At 38.8% G+C, this 10938-nt stretch overlaps 1 protein-coding gene across 1 annotated transcript; it reads left to right on the top strand.

The window, feature by feature from the left end:
- Positions 1-6688: 6688 nt before the first annotated feature.
- LOC124169151 (cuticle protein 16.5-like) lies at positions 6689-10466 on the top strand. Its single transcript, XM_046547660.1, has 2 exons — positions 6689-6770; positions 8471-10466. The coding sequence occupies exons 1-2, from the start codon at positions 6756-6758 to the stop codon at positions 9326-9328; spliced, it is 873 nt and encodes a 290-aa protein (XP_046403616.1). The 5' UTR covers positions 6689-6755; the 3' UTR covers positions 9329-10466.
- The last annotated feature ends 472 nt before the right edge of the window (positions 10467-10938 follow it).

Genomic DNA, 10938 nt, shown 5'->3' with positions numbered 1-10938 from the left:
GTCACGCTCCGTGAAGTGTGCTTGGCGCACTTGTCTGTCCCGGTCGCCGACAACGTTCGGGTTTCGGCGGCGGCGGACGCCGACAGCAAAGGGTTCGCGATGGTCGTCTCTAAGTGCGAAAGCTGGTGTTTGTCCGTGTGAGATGCATCATTGTCACCTCCCTGTGTTCTTTTGAGTGCGGTCAAGTGCTGCCGACGAGTTGAAAGGGGAGAATGAAACCCACGTTAACATCTACCCAACAGTGGTTGATATTTCTATTATCTTTACCTTTGACGAGATTATCTCTATTAATGCAGGGAAGAGAAAAATTGTTCCGCGAAATTTTAACCTTGGATAGCTGATGCCAGTGGGAACCGAAATTTCTAATGATATTTTGGTCAAAAACACACCGACAGAAACTTTAAGCCAAGCTCTCTCTTCCCTGAATTATATAGTAGAGGCGTAATTTGATGTCTATGTCCATTTATTTCATAAGAAGAATCATGTTCATAATATGCTTCGGGCCTTCCGTACAATGTGGTCTCAATTTTATTGAAAACCGCATTGGATCATAAACTTCGATAGCAAATTTTGCCAGGGTCATCAGTTCTTTTGACGGTGCTCAACGGAATATCTAATATTATCCATTATCCCATATTTTCATAAAATTTCGTCATCATAACCGCTTGATTCTGAAATCAGCCTGATTTTTCGCAAAATTTTAAACATTAGAGCTCGGGTGGCAGTGGTTAATATCATCCGATTTGAAAAAAAATTTGTGTGCGAGATCCTTATATCATTTCGTAACTTTCCCGCACAGGGTAAATTTGATCAGGAAAAAATACTATTTTCAACCCACCCTAGTATGCAGGGCCAAGATATAACCTTGTTCAACGTGTATTTAACGAATAATTTTTCTTTCGCCCATATTCTTCCTTGCGTGGACAAATTCATGAACAAATAGAGCGAAGGGAGCTTCACGAACTTTTCGTCTTTCTCTTGTCGCTTCCTCTTCCGGTCTCCCAGCGCCTAACCATCGTATAGCGGCAACGTTCAGAACTACAATAACTATTGTCAGGACATGCATTCACACTGCTTGTTCGGCCAAATATCGTTAGGACGATTGCTCGGACAATCGTAATGTGAACGAGGCATTAGGCAAATGCAGGCAAAGTATTCGAAGTCATGAGTTGTCCGGAGCATATGGCAAATAGGCAACTTCGCGGCCAATCGGAGCGCTGAAAGTTTCTGTACTTTAAAAATGGTGCGTTTTTTCCCAATGCATCTTAGGTAACGTTCTTTCTTAATGGCATCACTATCCAGGGTTAAAATTTCGAGACACAAGTTTTTTTCCACCCAAAATATCTACACGCGAATTTATTTATAGCATCACATCACTCGGTTAACGGGTTGGTGGAAACGAAATGTAGGCCTTTTTCATGAAAATTTCAAAAGATCTACTTTTAATTACACCACAGACACTGGCAACCACAGGAAACACACAGGAATAAAGATTTGGTGCTTTCCCGGCGACTGGATTCTGTGAGGAGTTCTCAGAATCGCCATGGGGTCAGAAACTGCGTTACTGGACATCAATATGTACTTGGTACTTGCTATTAGATTCATAGGTTGCAAAAGAGGTGACCAACTACAATATGTTTTCAAAATTTCCTAATAACTACCGAACACATTTTAAACCTCTCGCTATCATGAACTACGGATGAAAAAATCCATATAAAGAATTTCCTCATCGGTACACCGAAATACTATTTTACGACGATAGCGCTCAGATAATATATAAATTTTACATTAAGTATCCCTGTTACATGTAGGAGCCAGATATGTTGAATCTCTTAAAAATACAAATATGAGTCTCAGTGAGACTTAGCAGGTCAGCGGGAGGGTTGACAGTTGGGTCTATATCGCTCATACATTTAAAAATAATATATACATCACATTCAAAGGGGAAAAACATCGGGAAATGATAAAAAATATTTTCATCTTGCTACAAATTCTGCTGATGCAGAAAAAAGTGAGTTTTACCTTTTCCTAGGACAAAATGAAATGAAATGTTGAATATTTAAATGGTTGTCATCCCAAAAAATTAATTATTTGATAAAATTGAGGAGGACCCTTATAAACCGTTAAATATATTTCTGTTTGTGGCAACTGATGTGCTCTCTTCCGTAACATTGATGACCTTTGACAATTTAGCCTATTAAATGGGTAAAAAAAATATATAAATTAAATTATAATATGTAGTAAATTAAATTTCTCTAGCTTTGCATTTGACATAATTTAATTATTTACTTTTTAGCTTATCATTTTATATCTGGATTTTATTGCAATTTGGCATAAATTAGACCATATGCAATCAAGTTACCGGAAAAATCTATTTTTAGCTTTAGTTTTCAATCTATGTTCTGACAGCAATTCCCATGCGAGTTGATCGAAGAGGTCAGTAACACTAGCAAGACTATTCTAAAGGCTTTTCACGTAGCTGGCAACTCTTCTCTGTGGGCGTTCTACCTTTGTTTTTAAGCCTATTTCACGAAACACTGGCAGCGTATTCCAAATGGGATATGACGTGGTAAAAGTAGCTAATTTTTCTCACTTTGCCGTCGCACTTTCCTAGAATTCTTTTAACAAAATCCGTATTCGCGATTAGTTTGACACTTGAGTCTAACTCCCAGACATTTTATGGATTCTCGTCTCTAATATTCTACACTGGATGAAATAGCTATGATGTGAATTATTTTTTCAGAATTTCATTTAATAGCCATTTTTTAAATTTAAATCTAGCTACCACGCATTGCACCATGCTTGCAGTATGGATTGTAGTAAGGTCGTTCGTTTGTCCGTCCCTATATTTACTGATAGGTTTTTTTCTGAACACTATGGTATCGCCTCAAATAATCGAAGTTTACTGTCCACTACATCGTCAATATCATTGATACAGAGAAGGAATAGGAATTTGAATAGAAATATTGGTCGGTAATAGCAAAACGAAAAGTTAGCGTAGTTAGTGATTCATTCATGACTTATAACATGCCAAAAAAATCAGACAGTATTTACAAATATAAGTTATTTAATACACATGAAAACTCAATTTTACCTCGTGCAAGTTAAGCCATCCTAGATTCTAAGGATTCCTAGACATAAGCATTCGCAAGTATTATGGTACCTTATTGTACGAAGAAAAACCGGAATTTATATAAATAAGCACTCAAGTTTATTTCCCTAATTTTATCCATGCGATCGTTAATACCATACATTAAGTATTAGTCTCCTGAACACAAGGCAATAAGTATTCTACAGAATTCATAACAATATTATTTACTACGCAACTCTTAATACAAAAAGTATAGTGCCATGAATTCACCCATTTCTATTTTTTTAAATGACGATTGCAATAGAGTCTCCAAAATAAAGAGACCATATTTTCCCGTTTTTCAATCCTACGCAAGCTTCTTGAACTATCAGCCGCGAATATTCGACGGCATTTAGGCCTTTCGAACATAAATTGATCCCGTCACGACCACATGGTATGGGTGTCGCCGCATCTCCGCCATTCATCTGACCTGTGCATAGGATTCGTGAGGTTCTTCATTGTTTACAGTCTTACGATCCTCAGTGAAAGGTTATCCTGAAAAGAAAAAATGAAATTATACTCCTATGACGTCACCCTAGCATGAGGAGTGGTCAGAAACTTAACCGTTTCCTTATATGAAGCCTGAATCACACGTTCATCTTTTCCGTCCCTTCAAATCGATGGCGGAAAAATTACCATTTCATGCGAACATTTTCCGTGATAGCTCCAGGGATGGGAATCTCATTCCTTTTCCACAGGCTGGGAACGTCTCTTTTTCCTTCGCTGAAAAAGCTGGAACTATCACATATGTACCGCCTTTCAGCCAATCAGAACAAACGGCCGCTAACAGCAATTGTAACGATCCGTTTTGCATTTACTTAAATGACAGTCTCAAATAGGGATAATAACTGAACAATCGTTGGCAAAAAGGACGGTGGAAATGACCGTGTGATTCAGAAAATTATGGTTCGAGCGAACACTCTTTTGGTCGCTTAATACCTATAGACAGTGGTGGCTTGCCTTTAAGGAATCTCGGACGCCGCCCCCCCCCCCCAAAGATAGGGAGAGGAAAAATAATTAAATACCCATTCAATTATAATTAAACATCTAATTATCCAAAGTGTTTTTTTTCCAATCAAATGCATCGAAAATGTAGGAAAAACACGCAAAATAGGGCGAGAAATTCTTATTTGTAGCTGTGGGGCGCTGGCCAGAACGTCACATTCCATCGCCATGCAGTTATATGAAGAATGGTAGTAGTGGGGGCTGCTAGTGCTACGACGCGTCTAAGCTTTTGCCTTAAGGCCGTTTTACACGGTGCACGGAATTGTGTAATCTGACGTACGTGCGAAGGCGCAATCAAAATTGTGTCGTGTAAAGCGGTGAATTGCTAGAACACATGCGAGAATGCGTGGATGCGAGACGGCAAAATAGCCCCTGTTCTAATTTCGTTCATGCATTAGCGCAATTCCTCACCGTTTTAGAAATAAATGCAGCTCTAACCTGCGCAATTCCGTGCCCCGTGTAAAACGGCCTTTATGGAAGTTTTGGGACGCCGCGGGACGGCGCGCCGTCCGAGCATGCGCAGAGTGACGTATCTAATGAGTTGACATCGCCGCTCAGCCCGGCGGCTGTAAATTCTGGCGTCTACTTGGTGTTGCAGAATACCATGTTTTGGTGACCAGTTGACTAATTGTGTGTAAATTTTTTTATCGAATGTGTGATTGGTATGTTTAATATTCAAGATTTATTAGGAAAACTAGGCATTTTTGTTGAAAAAAACGGAGCATATGGCATCACAAATTTAATACCTAGATTGCCTTTAAAACTCACTAAAATACCCAAAATACTTAAAAAATGTTGACCCCCCGGTCGAGTGTCCCCCCCCAGCATTTGACTCACGAGCCGCCACTGCCGATAGATGGATTTATTACTCAGAAAAAAATGATCGTGTGATACAGGCATGAAATTTGAGATAAAATAGCTGAAAGAGGGAGATTATTTTCGTCACAACTTATCTTTTCCATTCATTTGCCCAATTCTTTTAATTAGAATTTCTGGTCCCAGTGAACGACCCCATCGTTGAAAAATATTTTATTATCTACTGACCTAACATGGGTGAATGGGCAAATGTTCTTATTCTGCAATTTTCGAATAAAATCAAACCTTTACACTTCATCATATCTTGATTAAATTCTTTGAACTTGAAATTAACATCATGAGAGAGAATTAAATCACAGTTGCTGACGCTCAGTACTATTGGTGGAAGTTGTTGATTTAGGAATGGATACATATTTTTTTATATTCATTTAACATGTGTTATTCTCCGAGTAATGCAAAATAATTGCATGAAATTTGTAAAATACTTGTAATTTTAGCATAAACCCTGCTGGCCTTAAAACTGCATATCTGTGCCCGAGTGCTGGCCATTTTCCATACTGTTATGAGTAATTTCATTACAACCAACCTTTGATGCGAGAAGTTGGTGTTCGGTATCATTTTAAAGAATGAAGTTTGCTTTTTTCTTTTCATTTTTTATTTGGAGGTTAGATTAAGAGATTTGCCACTTTGTTAAAAAATGGTAAACTACTACTAAGCCCACAATTTTTAAAAAGACGGATGACGCAATATTACGCCCATAGCACGCAGAGTGTTATTCATACCTAATTATCACGTTATCCCTAATCAGATTACACATAAGTTTCAAAAACTTGCTTGGCTACGTCATAAAACTAATAATAAGTATTATCTATATGATTATTAATTATCTAGCTCGGTTAATGTCCAAGCATTAGTGTTCTGTATTTCTTGGCATAGATATAATGGGCAAATATAGTCTTATTTTTCTATTTTGGATTCCAATCAAACCATTTCATTCGATTATAGTCTAATTGAATTATATTAACTTGAAATAAACATCGTTAGAGCGAACTCTATTACAATTGCTACCGCTCAGTATTTTAAGTTTAATTCTTGCTAAATAATCTTTTTATTCCAGTTTTAAATACTATTTTTGATAGCTAAAAGGCTAATTTTCTGGAGCCATAAGACGTTTTCGATGAATATATATACCAGATGATGACGTGACACGTCAAAAACTAGGTCGTACAATAAATTTATTGTGTAAACTAAATGTATGTAAAATTACAATTTTTTTACCTTTCATAATTTTATATCACATTGAAATACCAATTATCTAGGTCGGTTAATGTCCAGGCATTAGTGTTCTATATCTATTGGCTCGTATGCACTGGGTAAATGGCAAACGCGGAGGTTTTTAAGCGGGTGGGCGTGGGTGGTGCCTTAGTAGAACGTGGAGTCTAACTCGAGAGAAAGGGTTAAGTGGAACATGGGGAACTAGCTATCCGAATGGTGGGAGAGGGACTCGCTTACACTTTTGGCAAGGAAGTTCGTGGGCCGCTGGTGATTGTTGTGGTGACTGGGCAACGGGAGGAGGGGGGTGGGAAAGGCGTGCTGGGAGGGCGTGACGGGGAGGGGGTTGGCCCAGGGAATGGTTTTTCGTTGAGAGTGAGAGGGAAAAAGGGGGTGTTCCTCATGTGCAGTCATGTGTCTCCTCTATATATAACGGGGGGAGTTGACGAACTGATTCATCAGCAAGGCGCAGTCCAGTCGAAGCACAAGGAACAGCTGACTTGGATCTCAAACACCGCTTTACCGCTACAACATGGTCTCCAAAATGGTAAGGATATCACAAAAAAAGAGCTTCCGATGAAATATTTTGGGGATGCAGCTGCTTACATGATCAATTTTTTCAGTGTCAGGAAAAAAAAACGTTATTAGTGCATTCTTCAGTGAAGGAGGTGTATTCATTGCATCATCAAATACCTTGAAACCGTAGCTTTTTGACACTTGTGACGACTTAATAGGGGGATAAAGATGCCTTCTCTATTTTTATCATTATTTTATTTTATTCGAATGGATCAAAATTGCGATTTTTAGTGTAATTTATACTCGAATACTAAATATATTAACTGGGGTCTAAATTACGAACAACACGTGCTTTTTATCAACGATTTAAAAAAATCCATATTTGTATTTAATTTCTAAAATTGTAATATGTTTTATATTTTTAAATTTTCACAAAAAATTGATACGCGCCTACCCCATCGTGGCTTCGTTCCTTGTGTGAGTCTCAGAAGTTGCGATTAGACGCCTAAGTCTATCTCATACTTTCGTTCTTTGTCGCGTGACTGGTATACCATTTGCATGCTTTATTTGTTCTTTAAATACAATTTGGACACAGGGGACAAGATGTTTTACTCTATTCTAGAGTAAATGGGAATAATTTTTCTTACGCGGTTTTAAAATCAATCGCTCCATAGAAATTTCATTTATTTTAAATGGCAAAATTACTTTTTTTGGTAAAAGATTTGTTATAATAGAATCTACAAAACTAATGTTATGCATTGGTCGCTAAAAGTCCGTTCAAGGTTAAAACAAATATGTAATGGGAGTAAAATAAAAATATCTCATGCGCAATTTTAAATTGTAACCAAGTTTAATGAGTGGCAAGTGGTTTGGTAGGGATGCCCAGAGAAATGGATATATTATGCCATTCTTTCACGAGGCAGATTCATTTTAATGTTTTCAGTGTTTTAGTCTTGTTCATAATATCCACATGACTATTTGGGATATAATTTTGCCCAAAAGTTTTTTTTTGGAGACGCTTTTGAGATATCAACGACTTGATCTCATTTTTATGTACGGTAAATCATTTATTTTTGTTTTGAAAAAGGCAAAATGATATCACTTAGTCCAAGGTATTTAATGATATGTGATTTAATTACATTTTTAAGGAAATAGTATAATTTTCACAGCCGGGAGAAGCGGAGGTTGTTTGACCACTCTTTTCGAAAGTTCAGATTTAAAGTTACATAAATAACAATGTATGAAAATTTTAGTAAACGTAGACTTACTCTCAGATCTAAATTCTGTTATGAATTTCCCTTAGATGCTTTTAGTTAAAATCTTGTGAATATCTTCATCTATCCGTGAAGTCTTTTCGGAATTTCCACCTATTGAATCCTTCGTATATGAAATTTACTGAACAAAAAATAGTACTTTGTTTCTGATTTGTTCATTCAGTTATGCAGTCAGATTGATTACAATAGACGAGTCGTCTTTTGAAACTTTGGTGATTTATACTAAGTAAAATCGTTGGAAATTTGAAAAGATTTAACGCAAATAATTGGCCGGGAAAGATTACATCATATTTTATCTTCATGTTATTTTGCCTCTCACCATGCATACTTCTAGCTCTATTACATGATAAGCTGTCAATCAAAGAATTATTTATATCTTCCATCACAAGAAGCCACTGTTTTCGTCCTCCGATAACTTTATCTTACATACAACCTCTCCATTTGCGTTTTGTTTCAGATCTCTTTAGCCTTGTGCTTCATCGCCGTCGCTGTGTGCAGCGTCAACTCCCAGGCAGCCAAGTACCCAGCAGGAGTCAACCCCAACCTCTGTCCCAACTATCCCGACTGCGATAATGCCCTCCTAGGAGCCCATGCCAGTGCCGCCGTCGGAATACACTACGCCAACGGCCCGGGCTACAACTCTGCACCCGCTTACAACTCCGCCCCCGCCTACAATGCTGCACCCTCTTACAACGCTGCACCAGCCTACAACGCCGCACCCGCCTACAGGAATTCTGCGCCCGCATTCAGGCCCGCTTCGAACTACAGAGCGGCTCCATCATACCAGGCAGCTCCGTCATACGCAACCAGGGCATCTTATGGCTCTGCCCCGGCATATAATACCGCACCCGCCCGTAACGAGGAGACCTACGAAGACGGCCCGGAGGTCGTCGTTCCTGTTCATGAGGGATACCCCGCCGGAGTCGAACCCAACAGCTGTCCCAACTACCCCTACTGCGGACCTACCCCTGCCTACGTCCCGGCAGCTCCCCAGAAGAACAGCTACGCTGCTCCAGCGAGTTACGCTGCACCATCAAATTACGCCGCTCCGTCAAACTATGCCGCCCCATCAAACTATGCCGCTCCAGCAAGCTATGCTGCTCCAGCGAGCCGCGCCACTACAGCTAGCTATGCTGCACCAGCGAAGTACGCTGCCCCAGCTGCCAACTATGCTCGTGCTGCCCCAGCGCCAGTTTACCAGTCCTACTCTGGACCCGGAGCGTCAAACTATGCTTATGCCTCCAACTCCAAAGGAGCTGGGTTCCCTGCCGATGTGGACCCCAGCGTATGCCCCAACTACCCCTTCTGCCATTAAAGGAAAAAGCAGGAGAAGTGTCAATGGACTTTGGTAATAGATATGCTGCACAAGATTGGCTATACCTATAATTTTGCACGATGCGTGAATGGAGTCGAGGAATTTTTTTTTTTGCTTTACACCATCTTTAGTTCTCAATTTATAGCCATGGATTGCTGAAATAACTTCCTCGATTTCAAAAGTCAATTCCCTCACCTGTTTTGACGGTTTGTGTTTCAATTTTGGCTTCAAGCAAACTCATATCATTAGATTTGACCCATTCTCAAAAAATTCTGGCACTTTAAGCGAGAATCGGGGTACATTTGATCTCTAAAAGGCTTTTTGCACGAGGCAATTATATTCGCGCACTAATTTATGAATCAATCACGCAATCCAGAGTGCAATATTCTAAGGCTTTTGGCCGCGAAGTAAAGCCTTTCGGTTTCCGTTTCACAACTTTCCACTTGGCACGATACTATTTAGAGTGGCCTCAGCACGCAGCTACTTCATAATATCATTTAGTCGTGAGCATACCTCGAGTAAATCGATTTTTTAACTTTCATTAGGCTTTCATGGTAGAACAAAGCCAAACAAAACACCGTTTCAAAAGTAATATAATGCTGTCCTAGTTTCAGCGGCCTAGAGTCTTTCCCCAGACAAACAGTGCTTTTTTGCTTTATTCGACCATGAGTATCACTTCGTTCCACCAAAAAAACGCCAAAATCAGTTGATTTGATGCATAAGGCTTTCCTTGGTTATACCTTAGTCATTTAGATTAGCACATTTTACGAGAACAAAAGATGGTGGCTGACTGTGAGATGTAGCATCATCAACTCTGTTGCCTTATTTAATCGTGCATATCTAAGGCGATGAGACCGATGTTGTTTTCAAACACTTCTTTTATTTTCCCGTAATCTTCGCGGGTTTGACGTGGTTCAGCGGTAGAGCCACTGTCGAGTGATATGAAAGACAAATAACAAAAGCGACCTCTAATCGATTTAGTTAACAGAAGAAGCGAATGCAGTAGAATCCACGAGTGTCTCACCATAGTACGAGCATCGCACGAATGCATTGTAATTTTGTAAAGGCGACTCGTCTTCCGATTTATTGGAAGCTGTATGATTATTTTGTCGATGAATTAAATAATTTTTTCAGTGAATATTTTGTAAGTTTTTTCCTCACCTTTTCACCATGACGTACTACGCAAGAAACGGAAGACGCAGTACATTGTTGGTACAAGTGTATGAATTATTTATATGCATTTTGAAGAGATTTTATTTCGAATCTTATGAATGCATGGAATTGATTCAAAATTATTCCCATTATATTCTCATTCTCCATGCCGTTTCCATTTAGCTATCCTGTATTTTGATTTTCTTTTGCTTCTAATGATATTTATTTTAAATTGAGAAATATGTCCACCATCTTCAGAGACCATAATTTCCTCCAGCAAACGACAGTTTTTTAGTAATGAAAGCTATCATATAATAGAATATAAAACAATAGTTTGAACTTGATATTATGAATTCGGCTTTTTCTATTCCAGAATTAATTTTCGAAGTGATTTCTTAAATTACTTAAATGAAAAAAGGTCCGTGAATACAATATCCTTAAATGAAAAATAATAGCTT

The sequence above is a fragment of the Ischnura elegans genome, chromosome 12, assembly GCF_921293095.1.
Source record: "Ischnura elegans chromosome 12, ioIscEleg1.1, whole genome shotgun sequence".
Taxonomy (NCBI): Eukaryota; Metazoa; Arthropoda; class Insecta; order Odonata; family Coenagrionidae; genus Ischnura; species Ischnura elegans.
Note: the sequence above shows the minus strand (reverse complement) of the source record. Positions and strands in the feature narration are given on the sequence as shown.